The sequence below is a fragment of the Perognathus longimembris genome, chromosome 21 (genome assembly GCF_023159225.1).
Source record: "Perognathus longimembris pacificus isolate PPM17 chromosome 21, ASM2315922v1, whole genome shotgun sequence".
NCBI lineage: Eukaryota > Metazoa > Chordata > Mammalia > Rodentia > Heteromyidae > Perognathus > Perognathus longimembris.
In genome coordinates, this window is record NC_063181.1 from 33,525,373 (window position 1) to 33,543,927 (window position 18,555).

Consider the following 18,555-nt stretch of genomic DNA (forward strand, 5'->3'; position numbering starts at 1 on the left):
TAAACTTATCGGGTAAGACATGGAAGGAATAAATAGTTACTGCACTGATTTTCCGTGTGACAGATGAGGCCAGGTAAAAGTAGGCAACTAGTCAATACCGTTTTATTTTAGTATTTACTAAACTTTTCTATATAATCACGTAGAAAACAAACATTTCAAAAGTGCAAAATATTAGAAAGCTAGTTAGTGCTATCAACCTTTCCAAGCAAACAGTGTCTTCTGAGAAAAGCAATCTTAATTCTGCAGCTAGGAGTATGTACAAAATGGTGTTACACAGGAGTCTAAAAATAGGCTTGGTCAGAGACTGCACATGATACAAGTGAAGTAGTGCAAATGATGCATGACTAAATAATTTCAACTGAGCTTATCAATGTGTGTACTGTGCAGCCAGAATTCCACAGGGGGAAGGATGAGAGGTAAACCGCCAGGAAAGGAGCACTTCCACTACAATGGGTCACCTAGCTCTCCAGGGGTTAAGCTGTCCATCTTTGGTTACAGGGACTCAACTCTTAGTTGTCCTTTGGTTTACTCTTAAAAAACTAGGTGAAGACAACAACTGGACAAAACTCTTACTCAGAATTTATATCATCAAGAAAATAGGGTATTCCATATATGTGAAACTTAGCAGCTTACTTGTTTACTATTAGTCCATATGCAGATGATAAGAAGCCAGGCCTGACCTAACCCTCTCCTCTATAAACTTGGTGACAGTAATTAACCTCCTTTTGTTCCTTGCCTATACACAAAAAGCTAAAGACCATTGCTATCTGAGGGATGGCTTCAGTGGCCATTAATACCAGTGCTTTGGATACCATGACACATCGGCCAAAATATTTGATAAATTACAAAATATAACTTGCCTGCCTCTGCCACTTGGATCTCTGGAAATCCAAGAGGATGCATAGAGGGCTCATAAAGAGAACCGAATGATAACAGCAAACACTCTTAAAGGGAGGAAAATACCCACAGCAAAGTTGTGAGCAGATGCTTAGGAAAAAGTTTGGTCTACAGCCACCTGTGTTCTGCATGGCAAATCTCACTGCACATGCTCTCGCCTCAGCTGACAATAACAGCAGTAGCTGCTCCTGAGCCCCACAGGCAGAGGGTTGGATTTTTTGTTTGTTTGTTTTCAGAATAGGTCTGTCCTTCCAGCCAAATGTATTTTGCTCAACTAACACTGCCTGAGCCAACAGCCGTTTAAGTAAGCACTCTGGATAATGGTACCTAAGAAGGCAATGACACAAAGTAAAACTGAAGAGAACATCATAGTACCACCTTTATCCAAGTGGGACTGGTAGGTGGTTTCAACTGTTTTACAAAAAAGGCACCACTAAGAGATCTCATTTATAACCTAAGTAGCCAGTAAAGGCCATGCGACTTCAGGTTCATCAGCCTTTACCTCTTCACCTCAACGCAATAGAAGGGTCATCAAAGACCCACCTAAAACCTCACCTAGTGTCCCACAATTTGAAGAATGGTATAGACAGGACATCTATAATAGATAACCTCATTGCTTTATGCACACGTACCTACTGGGAACTAAATTTTCTACTTTAGACTTAGAGCCGCTCAAACAGTCATGAAAACAATAAACAGCTTCCGTAATCCCTAGCAGTCAGACCAATTCTAAGAGTGTAAGTGATTCTCGTTATGGTAGTCCACACTAACCCTAGCACCAGGGAAGCAGAGGCAGGAGACTGTAGCTTCAAGGGAAACCTGGGCTACAAAACATAGCAAGACCCTGTCTCGGGAAAAACAAATTCTGATCCATCTTCATTCCAATCTATCGTCATAAACACAAAGAAACACTGGCAAAAAGAAAAAAAAGATAAATCTAGCAGCCGTCCTCAATACCCACCTAGACTTAGCCTTCAGTGCAAAAAAGAGAGGAGTGTGCCTTCTAATGCCTTTGGAATTTCCAGACTGCTCCCAAATCAGAGTATCATTTTCTAAAGATAAGCAATAATTTCTTTAAAAAAAAGAAATTCTAACTCTAAACCAAGCTAACCCCAAACAGACCATATTCCATCTTGTAAGATAAGTGTGTCACCTAGTATCACCGGAGAATTAGATGATGCAAATGCCCCCATAAAGAATGGCCAGTGTTTACTTGAACTCAGTGGTAACAAGGAAATAGGGTCTTCCCCTTGCTTTGTCACTCAATTCCAAAAAGGAAGAAAGACTCCGTAGTGGTAACTGGCAGGCAACATGCAGGAAGTGATGCGGCTGAGGAGGAAATTTCAGCAACAAACAGGTGAGTGTTCAGGGGAAGAGTCCCTCAAAGTCCATCTAGGGAGAGAGTAGAGGAGGTCATCATGCAGTCACCAGAGGCAACCAGCAACCATGCAGAGTGCTAACAGACCTTCTGCTTTCACATCTCAGAGGAGGAGTGTTAGAATCTCAGAATGGGCTAGCCACTATGCCAGGGTAACTCTTGGATAATCAAAACGGTTAAAGAGTCTTAAGTTTAGGAGCTGGGAATATGGCCTAGTAGTAGAGTGCTTGCTTTGTATACATTAAGCCCTGAGTTCAATTCCTCAGCACCACATATATAGAAAAACCCAGAAGTGGCGCTGTGGCTCAAGTGGCAGAGTGCTAGCCTTGAGCAAAAAGAAGCCAGGGACAGTGCTCAGGCCCTGAGTCCAAGCCCCAGGACTGCACCCCCCCCCCAAAAAAAAAGATTCTAAGTTTAAATCATAAAAGCTGTCATTGGACAAAATCCCAAGCACAACGAACTTTTGTTAGGTGGGCTGCTGAACATTTTCTCTATGAATTTTAACCAGTCTCTCTAGTGAAAAATAGTTTGAGGATCTACAGTTCCTTTTTTTCTTCTTTTTTTTTTTTTCAGTCCTGTGCCTAAGTGCTGTCCCCGAGCTCTTCAGCTCAAGGCTGTTCACATGTAAGCACTACACTACATACATGGTATTTCAAAACTTACATTAAGGCTGAGAATGTGGCTTACTGGTAGAGTGCTACCTAGCATGCGTGAAGCCCTGGGTTTGAATCCTCAATACCACATACACAGAAAAAGCTAGAAGTGGCGCTGTGGCTCAAGTGGTAGAGCTGTAGCCTTGAGCTCAAAGAGGCTCAGGGACAGAGCCCAGTCCCTGAATTCAAGGGATGGGCAAAAACACAACAACAACAACCAAAAAAAAAAGCCCCAAAACCATTAAGCCAGGTGCTGGTGGCTCATGCCTATAATCATAGGCTAAGATCTGAGAATTGCAGTTTAAAGTCAGCTTAGGCAGGAAAGTCTGTGAGACTCTTATCTCCAATTAACCATCAAAAAAACAGCTGTGGCTCTAGTGGTAGAACACCAACCTTGAGTGAATAAGCTAATGGACAGTCCTGAGTTCAAGCCCTGTACTGGAAGAACAAACAAACAAAACTTACATTAAACAGCTGTGGGTGGGTCATTTTACTGTAAGGGCTGATCAAGAAAGATACCCTTGGTTTGGTAGATCTCTTTGAGGACCAACAATACTGTATCTTCAGACTCCCTGTAAAAAGAAAGCCTATGTTGAAAAAAGATAGAGTATTTATGCTGAATGCTTTGCATATATTATTTTTCCATACAATCACCTTGAAAGCGCATTTTTCACTACTGCAAAAATATGTAATCCAAAGGTGACATAATCAGCAATGCTTTGGGAAGAACACTAGCATTATGTCTGGAAACATTCATGAAGCCTTACAGATATAAAACTCAAACATTTCTCTGGATCTGAGACAAGCATTTTACCACTAGGCCATATTCCCAGTCCTCTCTAGATCTATAGCTCATTTTTGGGTCATGAATTGGAGAACCTAATGAGGTCTATAAATTTCCGTCCAAAAAAGAGAAATTATATATAATCAAAACTACACATTGGATCAGTGGCTTCATAGACTACTTTCCACCCCAACACCAAACTCCAAACACAGATCCCAAGCTAAGAAACTCTTAAGTCAATGAGAAAAAATTACCTATACCAGATAAATCTGTACATAAACAGGTCAATACAAAAAAAGGACTTTCAGGGCTTGGAATGTGACTTAATGGTAGAGTGTTTGCCTAGCATGCATAAAGCCCTGGTTCAATTCCTTAGTATCACATAAACAGAAAAAGCCAGAAATGATGCTGTGGCTCAAGTGGTAGAACACTACACAGAGAGGCTCAGGGACAGTGGCCAGGCCATGAGTTCACATCCCAGAACTGGAAAGAAAAAGATTAAAAAAAGACTTTCAGAAATAGTTCCAATTTTTTTTTTTTTTTTTTTTTTTGCCAGTCCTGGGGCTTGGACTCAGGGCCTGAGCACTGTCCCTGGCTTCCTTTTGCTCAAGGCTAGCACTCTGCCACTTGAGCCACAGCGCCACTTCTGGCCGTTTTCTGTATATGTGGTGCTGGGGAATCGAACCCAGGGCCTCATGTATACGATGCAAGCTCTCTTGCCACTAGGCCATATTCCCAGCCCCTGGGTTTTTTTTTTGTGTTGTGTTTTTTGTAGGTCTTAGAGCTTGAAATCAGGGCCTGGATGCAGTCCCTACGTGCTTTTGCCCAAGGCTAGTGCTCTACTTCTTTGTTCCATAGCCTCACTTCTAGTTTCCCATAGTTAATTGAAAGGACTTTCAAGCCCTAGCTGGCTTTGAACTTCGATCCTCAGATCTCAACCTCCTGAGTAGTAGGATTGCAGTGGATCTGCTCCAATTATGTACAGTAGTTTAATACAAGAATATCAAATCTATTAATAGTGTTGAGACAACTGAGAAAAAAACATGACCTAGATCTATCCTTAATGTTTACTAGCATAAATTTAAATTGAAGATTTACATGTAAAATCAAGCTATAAAACATTTCAATACAATAAACTATGACAGGGATTTTTTTAATAAGGAAGATATACTTGACACAAATTACAAAGACAAGAAACCAAAGATTAAGATAAAAAATTATGTTTTTACTTAGCAAAAACCAATACTGTTTTTATGCTTTGGGGGGTGGGGGTTTCTTGCCAGTCCTGCCACTTGATCTCAGGGCCTAGGCACTGTCCCTTAGCCTCTCTGTGCTCAAGGCTACTACTCTACCACTTGAGCTTTGCACAGTGCCACTTCTGACTTTCTCTGTTTACATGGTACTGAGGAATGGAACCCAGGGCTTCATGAATGCAAGCACTCAACCACTAAAGCCCCATTCCCAGCCTACCAATACTGTTAATACCAAAATACAAACTGAGGAAAATATAATACTCAACACAAAACAAAAAATATGGGCTGGGGATATGGCCTAGTGGTAAGAGAGCTTGCCTCGTATACATGAGGCCCTGGGTTCGATTCCCCAGCACCACATATATAGAAAATGGCCAGAAGTGGCGCTGTGGCTCAAGTGGCAGAGTGCTAGCCTTGAGCAAAAAGAAGCCAGGGACAGTGCTCAGGCCTTGAGTTCAAGGCCCAGGACTGGCAAAAAAAAAAAAAAATCTCAATATATAGGATATAGAGAACCCCTAGAAAAGGGAATTGAGAGGCTCATGTATGATACATGTGTATTTTAAAACTATAAAATGCCACTGGCAGAAATTAAGGATGATGTAAATAAACTGACATGTACTTTATTTTTATTATTTCCATTAAATATTTTATTATTTATTAAAACTCAGTATTATTAAAATATCAGCTCTTTATAGATAAAATGCAATGAAGACTACGTGCTAATGGTGCTCACACCTGTAATCCTAGCTACTCAAGAGGCTGAGATCTAATACTGAGGTTCAAAGAGAGCTTGGGCAGTAAGTCTGATACTCTTATTTCCAATTAACTATCAAAAAAACCTGAGGTGGGGTTGGGAATATGGCTTAGTGGTATAGTGTTTGCTTAACATGAATGAAACCTTCAGTTTGATTCCTCAGCACCACATAAACAGAAAAGGCCAGAAACAGTGATATGGCTCAAGTGGTAGAGTGCTAGCCTTGAGCAAAAGAAGCCGGGCACAGTGTCCAAACCCTGAGTTCAAGCCCCAGGACTGGCAAAAAAAAAAAAAAAAAAAAAGCCTGAAGTAGAGCTGGTAGCTCAAGTAGTAGCTTGCTAGTTTTGAGCAAATAGCGCCAAGTGAGACTGGCCAGAGTTCAAGCTATTTGTCTTTATGACAAAACACCATCTGGGTCACTGTGGTTTTATAAACCCAAACTCCCGTAGTGTAAGTGTCATTTTGTTTTGCTTTTATGGGGTTTATTTTGTCATTTGTGGGCTTGAACTCAGGGACTGGGTGCTGTCCCTGATTTTTTTCACTCAAGGCTAGTGCTCTCCCACTTTGAACCACAGCTCCACTTCCAGTTTTCTGGTGGTTTTCTGGTGGTTAATTGGAGATAGGAGTCTCAAGGACTTTCCTCCCCAGGCTGGCTTTGAACTGTGATCCTAAGATCTCAGCCTCCTGAGTAGTTAAGATTACAGGCGTGAACAACCTAGCTGTCATGATTTTTTTCAAGGTTCAGTTACTGCAGGTCCGTTGCATTTCCCAATATATTTTAGAATCAGCTTATTAATTTCTACAAAGACATATATGCTAAGACTGATGGCTGTTGCTCATCTATAGATGGGTTTAGTTTCTTCTTTGTGCCCATATTGGGATTACAGGCATCAGCCACTAGCACCTGGCATCCACTAAATATCTGTGATACAAATAAGAGCACAGAAGAAGAAACAAGCTGGGCATGGTAACACGACTGTAATCCTAACACTTGAGAGACTGAGGCAAGAGGACTGTAGGTTCGAGGCCAAGACTAGGCTATATGCCAAGACCCTGTCTCAAAGTATCAACAAAAAAAAAGTCCGCTTATGTATGTAACTGTAACTCCTCTGGTACATCACCTTGACAGTAAAATTAAATTGGGACTGGGAATATGGCCTAGTGGTAAAGTGCTCGTCTCGAATACATGAAGCCCTGGGTTCGATTCCTCAGCACCACATATATAGAAAAAGCCGGAAGTGGCGCTGTGGCTCAAGCGGCAGAGTGCTACCCTTGAGCAAAAAGAAGCCAGGGACAGTGCTCAGGCCCTGAGTTCAAGCCCCAGGACTGGCAACAAAAACAAAACAAACAAGACAGTAAAATTAAATTAAAAAAAAAAAAAGTCAGGCCCTGGTGGCTGACACCTGTAATCCTACTGATACTCAGGAAGCTGAGGTATGAAGAATCAGCCAACTAAGGCAGAAAAGTCTTTGAGAGTCCATCTAAATTAACCAGGTAAATGCCAGACTAGAGGTATGGCTCAAATGGTAAAGTACCAGCTATGTGCAAGAAGGCTAAGTAAGAAGAACTGAGTTCAAGCCCCAGTACTGATAAAGCACCCAGAGACAGAGAAAGAGAGAGAGAAAGGAGAGAGAGAGGAGACAATGGAACAAAGAGGGAGGAAGAGAGTCTGAGACAGAGAGGTTAAGATCTGAAGATTGTGGATGGAAGCCAGCCTGGGCAGGAAAATCCATGAGACTTTTATCTCCAATTAATTAACAAAAAGCCAGAAGGTGAGTGAACACACACACACACACGCACGCACACACGCACGCACGCACACACGCACGCACGCGCGCGAAAGAGAAAAGAAAAAGGAAAAAAGCTCCAGGGAGGAAAAAAAGGCTGGTGGTATGGCTCAGTGGCAAAATATTTGCCAGGTTCAATTGCCAACACTGAAAGAAAACAAGGCAAATAATCAAAACCTACCAGTAGCATAGGTGGCTTTGTAAAGCAAATAAATATTCATTGAAGCTTTCAATAGGTTTCTCCTGTAGCACATAGTCGATGCGCTGGCCTCCGTTAAGCATCCCCACATTGATGGGGGGGTCTTCTTCTTTTACTGTGACAGGGGTCTCTTCGGTGTTAACGTCTAGATATGGGAGAGCCACTATTAGAACCTAAGGCTGCAGGTTTCCATGTTACTTCCCAGCAGATCACAAGTTTACCTTGTGATGAGACACTATTCAAAAAGCTCTCTTCCACTTTCTTCCTTAAAGCTCTTGCTAATATTGCCCATAATTTTTTTTTTGTCTTTTCTTTTTTGGTACTGGTGATCGAACCCAGGACATTGCACTTGCTAGGCAAGCGCTTTGCTACTGAGCTACATCCCAGTCTTGCCCATATTTTTTTTGTGTGTGGGTATATTCTCAACGTATCTCTCTCATTATCTGCACCAGCAATAGTAGCAAAAGCATTTTGTTAAACTAGATGTATGCAGGGACAGAGCTCTTTGGGAAACTGCAAACTAAAAATGAAAATGAGCAGACAATATCCTAGCTATTCCCCAAACAGGAAAATAAAAGTGACCCACAAATATACAAGACACCTATCCCATAAAAACAAGAGATTTCATGGAGCAGGCTCTTCACATCGCTCCCACTGTTCCAAAGTGGGGAGCCTTTTCAGGAAGTTAAGAGCTTCTCTTGACGCTTTCCTCACATATACTATTCTACCAAAATTTGTGGCTATTAGCAGAGTTGAATAGAGGTCCTCCAAATAAAAGGGAAAGAATAGGTGAATAAGAACTCCATATTGGGTTGGGAATATGGCCTAGTGGCAAGAGTGCTTGCCTCGTATACATGAAGCCCTAGGTTCGACTCCTCAGCACCACATATATAGAAAATGGCCAGAAGTGGTGCTGTGGCTCAAGTGGCAGAGGGCTAGCCTTGAGCAAAAAGAAGCCAGGGACAGTGCTCAGGCCCCAAATCCAAGTCCCAGGACTGGCAAAAAAAAAAAAAAAATCCATATTATGGAGTTGCTTATTTGGCCTACTCAGTGTCACTGACCACTGGACTTCTCCAAACTTGATTCAGATTCTACTTCAGTTTCTTCTGCTGTTTCTGAAGCTTGTAAGGCAGGATATGGAGCTCTGGTGAAAGACTTCCAGGCCATCCGCAGGGAACCTAGCAAGTTGTTCTTAAGATCCATACTCATCCTGGTTAGGCCCTCTCTCAGTTCTGAAACATATAAAGAAAGAATGTCCAATGGTATACAAGGCAGCACAGCAAAACCAAATGAATGAGGTCCATGCAGTATATTGGCCAGGTCTAGAATAATCAAGTTCTATATGTAGACTTACCTAAGTGCATCCGCTTTCTGCCCTTATGATGTGGGATCAGCATTGGCTCAAATTCTACTCCTGGGACTATCATTGGTTCAATCCTATAGGCCACAGGATCAAACTACATTGGAAAAATAACAGCTCTATTTATCCCTGCTACACAAAGACAGTCTGAGAAACGGTGTCCTTAGGTCAGAGTAATTAATTATAAGCTTGAGGGCTCACAGTGTAGAACACCTGCCTCGCAAGGGCAAATCCCTGAGTCTACACACTAGTCCAAAAAATAAAAAGAATACCATAAGCTTTCAAAAAAATAAAGGAATGGTTCTTCTGCCCCCCATCACTTGCAGGCCAATACTATCAGTTGTTCCATTACTAGATTAAAGTAAACCAAACAGTTCTAATATTCAGAAAAAAACCATGACAGCTATACAATGCTTACAGGATGATAAATATTGAAGAAACCATTGCATGTTGGAAATCTGTAATTGGGATCAATTCTTTTTAGTCCTCGAACAGTAAGGAACATTCCAATAGGTGATCCAAACGCAAAGAATATTTCTGGCTTATATATGAGCCGGGGATATTTTACAGATACCTGAAAGCAGAATATAAAAACACCTCTCATTAAAAACAAAAGCGACATCTGTTTCTACCATACAAATGGTAAAAAGAAAAAAAATGACCAAAGAGAATTAATATGATTACCTGCCCAATGCCAACATCTAGATAGCCATTATTTTTACTATCAGAGCTGTTGCAGAATTCAGATCCTCTGGAGCTGTTAACCTCTGAAGCAGATTGTGTTGGTCTATTAATACCCTAAAGTATAAGAAAGTAATAAAATAGCCAAAGTATTATACGAGTTTCTCTGCTTTGAAAGGATGCTTGTAAAAATTGAAAATGACAACAGAAAAGTTGCCTTTCATTATAACAGACATTCCTATGTGCTATTTGGCGGCAGTTGAATCTTCAGGCAACCATCATGAGAGAAAACAACAGAACACTGTGAAAAGAAATGTTGAGGAACTCCTATGAAATACTCCTATGAAATCTGTTATCAATACAAGTGAGATGTTTCTATGGGTATAGAATCTACACAAACTAGACCAAGGGATAATTGGGTCTCAAAACAGAATTGAGCCAACTGCAAAAAAAAAAAAAAGTTGAAAAAAATTATTAAGATCTGGAAAGAATTTTAACTGAATGTAGAAAAGTATGGTTACAGTAACATAAACCTCAAAAACATTATGCTACATACAAGCAAATCATAAAAGGCCATATGTTGTATAATTTCATTTATATGGAATGCCTAAAATAAGAGACATCACAGAGAGAAAACAGCCTAGTGGCTGACAAAGGTTAGAGGCAGGACAAAGGGGGAGTGACTACAAATTAGTATAGGATTTCTTCTGAGGATATTGGAAATATTCTGATATTAGACAGTGGTAATGGTTATAAAACTCTAAGAATACCAAAACCTACCAAATCGTATACTTTAGAAGGTCCTTTTTTTTTTTTTTTTTGGCCAGTCCTGGGGCTGACTCAGGCCTGAGTACTGTCCCTGGCTTCTATTTGCTCAAGGCTAGCATTCTGCCACTTGAGAGTGCAGCGCAAATTCTGGCCTATTCTATATATGTGGTACTGAGGAATTGAACCCAGAGCTTCGATTGAATCCAGAGGTTTGATTCTCCAGCACCACATATATAGAAAACGGCCAGAAGTGGAGCTGTGGCTGAAGTGGCAGAGTGCTAGCCTTGAGCAAAAAGAAAAAGCCTGGGACAGTGCTCAGGCCCTGAGTTCAAGGCCCAGGACTGGCAAAAAAAAAAAAAAAAGAAAAGAAAAGAAAAAATACGTTACTGATACTGAATGGTAATAGTTGTGAGTAGCTAAGTCTTCAAAGTATAACATTTTTGAAGATATGGATAAAGAGGGCTGGGAATATAGCCTAGTAGCAAGAGTGCTTGCCTCCTACACATGAAGCTCTCCATTCGATTCCCCAGCACCACATATATGGAAAACGGCCAGAAGGGGCGCTGTGGCTCAGGTGGCAGAGTGCTAGCCTTGAGCGGGAAGAAGCCAGGGACAGTGCTCAGGCCCTGAGACCAAGGCCCAGGACTGGCCAAAAAAAAAAAAAAGATATGGATAAAGAAACTATGGTTGATTTCTAAAAGAAAACAGAAAAAATCAACGATCCAAACTGTTTGGGCTAGCCAGATATGGGGACAAGCACCTGTAGTCCCAGCTACTCAGGAGACTGAGGTGGAAGGATCACTTAAAGACTAAGAGTTTGAGCCAGGCACCAGTGGCTGCCTTCTGTAATCCTGACTACTCAGAAAGCTGACTTCTGAGGATCAAGGTTCAAAGTTAGCTGAGGCAGAAAATCCTGTGAGACTCTTTATCTCTAACTACCGAAAAACAAGTAGTGAAGGTGTGGCTCAAGTGGCAGAATGCCAGCAGTGAGCGAAAAAACTAAAGCACAAAGCCCAGAGTTCATGCCCCGGTACCAGAACACACGCGCGCGCGCACACACGCGCACACACACACAATCAGGAGTTTGAGGCCAGGCAGGGCTATATATAGAGGCCCTGCTGTAAAGAAAATAAAAACCTGTTCGGCTCTCCAGAATAAACATTATACAAAACATTAGGGTATATACTGTATATGCCAAAAAAAATTGTTTAGTAAAACAAGCCATAATACATGCATACCATTGCACTTGTTCTGGTCCCGAAATAGTTTAGTAACTTCTTTCTTGGTCCTAAGGGAATTCCCATTTCCTGAAGATCTTTATCTGTACATAAAGCCTAGTCAGAAAACCAAAGTATCTTTTATTTCTAGGCAAAAATACAATCAATTAAGTGTCCTATTCCTCAAGAGGAATAAAACCTAGGCACATTGTTTACTCTTTGTGTGTGTGCAGGGAGGTGGTGGGGGAGGTTGTTTGGTGCTAGTTCTGGAGTGTGAATTCAGGGCTCAGCGCTCTTGCTTGGCGTGTGTGTGCATGCACACACGCATGCATGCGTGCATGCCAGTCCAGGGGGGGTGCACTCAGGGCCTAGGTGCTACTGCCGGGCTTTTTTGCTCAAGGTTGGCACTCTTACACTTGAGCAACATCTCCAGTCTAAGTCCTAGGCATTCAGTTGTTTTTTACTCCATATTGCTCTCTCTGGTGGGACAACATTACTAATAGTTTTGTTGTGCTCATAAACAACACATATATGAGTAGGAAGAATCATTGGGCTACTGTTTAAAAAATAAGTCTAGGAAAGCTATCTAATGACTTTATGACAAAAAATATCTTGGATTTCCATGTCCACTTAGGTATCAACTAATAAGCAAACAGCAACAACAGCTTTAGATGTGTAAAGGGTTGGAATAGCTAATATTAATTTAAGGGCTATTCTTGCCCTTATGTTTTCACTAATCTGCACTATTTATTTCATCTTTGCTTCATTGATAAATGCTGTATCACCTAAATATGACTCATTTAAACTTTGAACTGCCACATAGCAAAGATCACTTTATATGATAGAAAATAAACAATGATAAAGAATAGTATAAATGGTAAATGATTTATGACATAAGTTTCTAAAGGGCAGATATGTGGCAAACAGAAAATGCTTTGACACCAAGTTTTAAAAGATTATTTTTACCAGAGCTTCCTTATCTACTTTTTCCTTCTCAAAGATACTAAAATATTCAGAGAGTTGAAGTCTCTTCAAATCTTCTTCTAGTGTTCGTGTATCTCCTTGATCCATAACAGTAGTTAATGAGCCCTAAAAAAGTAAATCATAAATCTCATATCCTCAAAATTTATTTAATTTCTTTTTTTTAACTGTATTTTTTTGTGTTTTTTTTTTTTTTTGGTACTGGGGATCGAACCCAGGACATTGCACTTGCTAGGCAAGCACTTTGCCACTGAGCTACATCCCAGCCCTTTAATTTCTTTTATATATACTTTTTTACTCTATGAAATGCAGTATATAAAATACTCATGGTAATATATCCTAACTTTAAATACATTTTATACAAATATAAATGAAGAATTATCTCCAAATTTTTGCAACCCCCAACTAAAAACACATCTTTTTTTTGGGTGCCAATACTAGGTCTTGAACTCAAGGCTTCATGCTCTTAGTTTTTTCCATTCAAAACTAATCCTCTGCCACTGAAGCCAATATACACTTCCAGCTTTTTCTTGGTTAACTGGAGGTAACAGTTTCATAGATTTGTCTGCACCAGCAGGATCTGAGCCCCAATCCTCAGATCTCAGGCTCTTGAACAGTTAGGATTACAGGAATGAGACACTGGCACCTGGCTTTAAAAATGTATTTTTACATGAATGAGTAATGCTCCATCATCACCAATATGCATTTACTGAGCTTTTATTTGTTGAAGACAAAAAGCCCTTTCCTAGAAAAACTCAAGGTTCAACAGGAAACACTTACATTAAAAAGCGACACATTAAAGGGGGAGGAGGGAGAGGGGTATGAGGGACAAGGTAACAAACAGTACAAGAAATGTATCCAATGCCTAACGTATGAAACTGTAACCTCTCTGTACATCAGTTTGATTTAAAAAAAAATTTTTTTAAACTGTAGGGGGAATGAAGGAATGTAATAGAGAGAATGAGCTTAATGGAGATGCATCTGTGGAAATGTTTCAACCCTCCTTTGAACAACTGATATATGCCAATAAAAATCCTTCATTTTAATAAAGGAAAAAAAAAAAGCATCACATTGGGCTGGGAATATGGCCTAGTGGTAAAGTGCTCGCCTCGTATACATGAAGCCCTGGGTTCAATTCCTCAGCACCACATATATAGAAAAAAGCCAAAAGTGGCGCTGTGGCTCAAGAGGTAGGGTGCTAGCCTTGAGCAAAAAGAAGCAAGGGACAGTGCTCAGGCCCTGAGTCCAAGCCCCAGGACTGGCAACAAAAACAAAACAAATAAATAAAAAGCATCACATTTGCTAAGCTACAAATTAATACTATCAGTGGTACATGTTCATAGAACTTTGTTTTAAGAAGGATATGTTTAGGGTAAGTTAGGTGCCAGTGGCTCACACTTGAAACCTAGCTACTCAGGTGGCTAAGATCTGAGGATCACGGTTTGAATCCAGCCCGGGTACCTAAGTCCGTGAGACTCTTACCTCTAAGTGACCACCAGAAAACTAGAAGTGGTACTGTGGCTCAAAGTGATAGAGTGCTAGCTAGTCTTGAGTGAAAAAGCTCAAGCACAGCACTGAGGCCCTGAGTTCAAGCCCTACAACCGACCAAAAAAAACCCAAAAACCCCAGACATGTTTAGGGCTGGAAGCATGGCTCAACTGGTAGAGCACCAGGCCCCTAGTTCTCAAACACCAACATAACCAAAAAAAGAAAAAGGAACATGTTTAAACATAAAATACCTTCCCTTTGCTTCAAAACAGAATTTCTGTAAATCATCCAATTCATTCTTCATTTCCTTACATGCAAACTCCAATTAGCTCAATGATTCTATTCTATTAACATGTCAGTAGTGTTTATTTATGGGAGGAAATAAGATACTATCTACAGCTATTTTATAATGTGGCAATTATCTGTAATGTTAATTACTATCTTGCTTCTATCAGTCAAGAAAAGTTAAAGTCAAACAAATAAAGTTAAAAGTAAAGCAATTAGTTAAAATAAGTGTAAAATTAGCATCTTGGTATGAGTCTAACTTCAGCCAAAAACATTAAATAAATCTAAATTTTTACCATGAAATACTATAGGAGAACCTATATGAACATCTAAATTACCTTTTCATTGTCAATGCCATCCAAAGAATCTTTCTGATTTGTTAGGATATCAAACAATATAAGTGAACCTATAAGTAAGACAGAAGAAAGGAAGAATTTCTGAACATTAGCACTGTCTTTTATACAGAAAAAAAAAGTCATAAGCCAACAAAACACCATCTTTCCAATTTACCACCACCCTTCCAACCCCTTCCAAATTCTTCGGCATAGACCATTTCTAGATCTATAAATCTAGAAGACTTGTAGAAGGCATTGTATTTGAAAAACAATGTCCTTTAAAGTGATAGTTCTCTCTGGTTATTGAGAATGCAAGTGTTACCTAAACTATGACCTGCAATGGAGACACCCCCTTTGAAGTTAGGATTCCTCTGCAGAAAAAGTGTGTATATTCGGTTCATCTCAGAAGCTACTGTGTCCACAATAGTCTGGCAGTAGGTGGGGCTATTATAGAAGAAGACATCCAGAATCGTGTCATTGGTGAAATGCCTGAGGCGGTTAATGCTGGGTAAGGTTATACGCTGCAGGTCTCTGAAAAAAGAAATTATATTGTAAGCAGAAAAACCTAAATACATCCCACAGCCAATCTAAATTATTATCCAGTTGGCCTTCTAGGCTTAGACTCAGCTATTTAATGATACAAGAGATAATCAACATATAGGAACAACAGAAGATAGGACTAGAGTGAGGCTCCAGTGATACTCACTAGACAACCTAGGCTTTTTCAAGTATAAACTGCAAGAAAATATGGAAAGCCGGGCACTGGTGGCTTATACCTATAATCCTAGCTACTCAATGGGCATGATTCAAAGCCAGCCAGAGCAGAAAAGTCAGTGAGACTCTTATCTACAGTAAACTACTCAGAAAAAGCCCTAAGTGGTACTGTGGCTCAAATGGTAGAGTGCTAGCCTCAAGCACAAAGAAGCACCAGGACGGTACCCAAACCCTGAGTTCAAGATCCAGGACCAGCAAAAAACAGAAACACACAAAAAGAGAAATATAATGGGGAAAAATGCCAGAAATTGGGTCCCAGTTTAAAATATGCATATGTATGGATACATATACACTATATTTATTAGACAATTACACATTTGGACACTGACTGGATATCTGATGATACAAGATTATTTTTAGGAAACTTGGGAGATTAAGACATGATCTCAAATTTGAGACCAAAATAGTCTACATTCAGAGACCATGATCCAAAATGCCAAAAGGAGCCAGGTACTAGTGCCAGTGGCTCAGGCATATAGTCTTTTTTTTTTTTTTTTTTTGGCTAGTCCTGGGGCTTGGACTCAGGGCCTGAGCACTGTCCCTGGCTTCTTTTTGCTCAAGGCTAGCACTCTGCCACTTGAGCCACAGCACCACTTCTGGCCGTTTTCTTTTTTTTTTTTTTTTTTGGCCAGTCCTGGGCCTTGGACTCAGGGCCTAAGCACTGTCCCTGGCTTCTTCCCGCTCAAGGCTAGCACTCTGCCACTTGAGCCACAGCGCCGCTTCTGGCCGTTTTCTGTATATGTGGTGCTGGGGAATTGAACCTAGGGCCTCGTGTATCCGAGGCAGGCACTCTTGCCACTAGGCTATATCCCCAGCCCAAGGCATATAGTCTTAACTAGCCTGGAGCCTGTAATCTGAGGATCAGGGTTCAAAGCTAACCAGGCAGACAAATCCAAGAGACTCTTCTCTGTAACTAGCCAGCAAAAAGCTAGAACGAGGGTACAGCTCGAATGGGAGAATCACAACTGTGAACAAAAAGCTGAATAAGAGAGGCCCGCATTATCAAGAAAACTCATAACAACAGATTCTGGCAGAGATGTGGCCAAAAGGGAACCCTACTACACTGTTGGTGGGAGTGTAAACTTGTTCAACCACTCTGGAAAGCAGTGTGGAGGTTCCTCAAAAGGCCAAACATAGATTTCCCCTATGACCTAGCAACCCACTTTGGGGCATTTACCCAAAGGATCACCATCAAGGCTATACTAAAGCTACCAGCACAACCAAGTTCATTACTACATTAATTACCATAGCTAAAATATGGAACCAGCCAGATGCCCCTCAGTAGATGAATGGATTGTTGTGGTATATATACACAATGGAATTCTATGCTTCTACCAGAAAGAATGACATTGCACCATTTGTAAGTGAAGTGAAGTGAGACAGACCCAAAGAAACATAAACTCTGGTTTCCCTCATTGTAATAATTAGTATATGTCTAAGATAGTCCTAACAGAGGATCACAATAGCTCAAAAGGTATGTATATATAATCACATAGAATGATGCTAAGGGAAGTGGACTCCAAGATATGGAAACAAGTGGTTTAACATTATTGTTATTTTTAATGTACTATGTAAAATTATTTCTTTTATCTTCCCTATGGTTTAGCCCCTGTTGTCACTGTATTTGATTTTGGTACCTTAGGTATTATATGTATGTTTATCTGAATTAGGGAAAGGAAGGAGAACATCAAAATGGTAAGACAAAGGATAAAAGGTGAACCAATGCAACAGCAATATTCACAAGACAATATGTTGGAAATTAATTGTACAACTTTGGGGTGGAAATGGGGAGGGAAGGTAGGAGAAAAATAAGGGAGAAGGTAACAAGTTTGACAAGAAATGTACTCACTACCTTATGTATGTAACTGTAATCCCTCTGTACATCAATCACCTTGACAATAAAAATTAAATTAAAAAAAAAAAAAAAAAAAAAAAAGAGAGGCCCGGAGTCCAATCCCCAGCACAAAGGGAAAAAAAATAGGTCTGATAATGACAGTATTGTTATATATTGTTTTTGTTTTTGTTTTTGTTTTGTGTGTGTGTGTGTGTGTGTATACTGGGGCTTGAATTCAGGGCCTCAAACTCACGCTCAGTTTTTTCACTCACAGATGGAACTCTACCACTTGAGCCATACCTTCAACCTGCATTTTTGTTGGTTAACTGGGAATGAAGTCTTTCAGACATTTCCTCCAGGCTGGCTTTGAACTGAGATTCCCAGGTCTCAGACTCCTAAGTAGCTAGGATTACAAGTGTGAGCCCCAGCACCTGACTTCAATGCAGAACTTGTACAATCAGAAAAAAAGTAAGAATTCCAGGTGTCAAAGGCAAGCAGAATTTATATCTGGAAGGACAACAATGCTAACTGCTGAAACCAAATCCCACTGTACCAATTATGCCTCAAATTATAAATGCTAATCACTTCATTTTGAGATGTATCTTTTCCTTTTTTCCTAAGTTTGAACAAATATTATTTAAATATACAGTGATAACAGAAAGGTTCTTAAAGCATATTAAGGATCAGAAAATAATTATAATCACAGGATATAAGAGGGCAGTTCAAAGGTACAAGATATTACTCACACATCCACACCAGTAGAATGTAAAGGACTATGCCAGTTGACTGGAAGAAATTCTATTCTTCCAATCTGCTGATTTTCTTGGGCTTTCTTAAAATGTGTCTGTAGCAAGTTCAAGGAAACACTGCGAAAATCATTAACTGAAAAAAAAAAATTTAACTGATGCATCAACAGTAAAACAACTGATATAATCAGGATGCAGAAATCGTATAATAATATACTATCTAGTTATATCTGCTTAGATCACAAATTGATGAAAAGTAATAAAGTGGTATTCAAGAAAAATTAAGACTACATACAGGAAAAGATGTTTCTTTAATATAAAAATTGCTTTCAGGGGCTGGGAATCTGGCTTAGTGGTAGAGTGCTTGCCTAGCACGCATGA

At 40.1% G+C, this 18,555-nt stretch overlaps 1 protein-coding gene and 1 long non-coding RNA gene across 4 annotated transcripts in view; one reads left to right on the forward strand and one right to left on the reverse strand.

Moving 5' to 3' along the window:
* The window catches only part of LOC125339245, a 19,914-nt gene continuing 1,359 nt past the window's right edge, over positions 1-18,555 (forward strand). The window contains exons 1-2 of the long non-coding RNA XR_007208510.1: positions 1-12; positions 5,810-5,814. This is a non-coding gene — a long non-coding RNA (uncharacterized LOC125339245). The remainder of the gene's footprint in view (positions 13-5,809; positions 5,815-18,555) is intronic.
* Ddhd2 (DDHD domain containing 2) overlaps positions 81-18,555 on the reverse strand; it is a 27,932-nt gene continuing 9,457 nt past the window's right edge. For 2 of the 3 annotated variants that reach the window (XM_048330283.1, XM_048330284.1), the window contains exons 7-18: positions 18,175-18,310; positions 15,143-15,351; positions 14,824-14,891; positions 12,698-12,820; positions 11,753-11,848; positions 9,750-9,863; positions 9,484-9,639; positions 9,060-9,162; positions 8,767-8,937; positions 7,688-7,850; positions 3,394-3,500; positions 81-2,289 (exon numbers count right to left, since the gene is read on the reverse strand). In XM_048330283.1, the coding sequence (XP_048186240.1) occupies positions 3,419-3,500; positions 7,688-7,850; positions 8,767-8,937; positions 9,060-9,162; positions 9,484-9,639; positions 9,750-9,863; positions 11,753-11,848; positions 12,698-12,820; positions 14,824-14,891; positions 15,143-15,351; positions 18,175-18,310 (1,421 nt within the window). In that variant the 3' untranslated portion in view covers positions 81-2,289; positions 3,394-3,418. The remainder of the gene's footprint in view (positions 2,290-3,393; positions 3,501-7,687; positions 7,851-8,766; positions 8,938-9,059; positions 9,163-9,483; positions 9,640-9,749; positions 9,864-11,752; positions 11,849-12,697; positions 12,821-14,823; positions 14,892-15,142; positions 15,352-18,174; positions 18,311-18,555) is intronic. The other variant, XM_048330285.1, reaches the window with a different exon arrangement.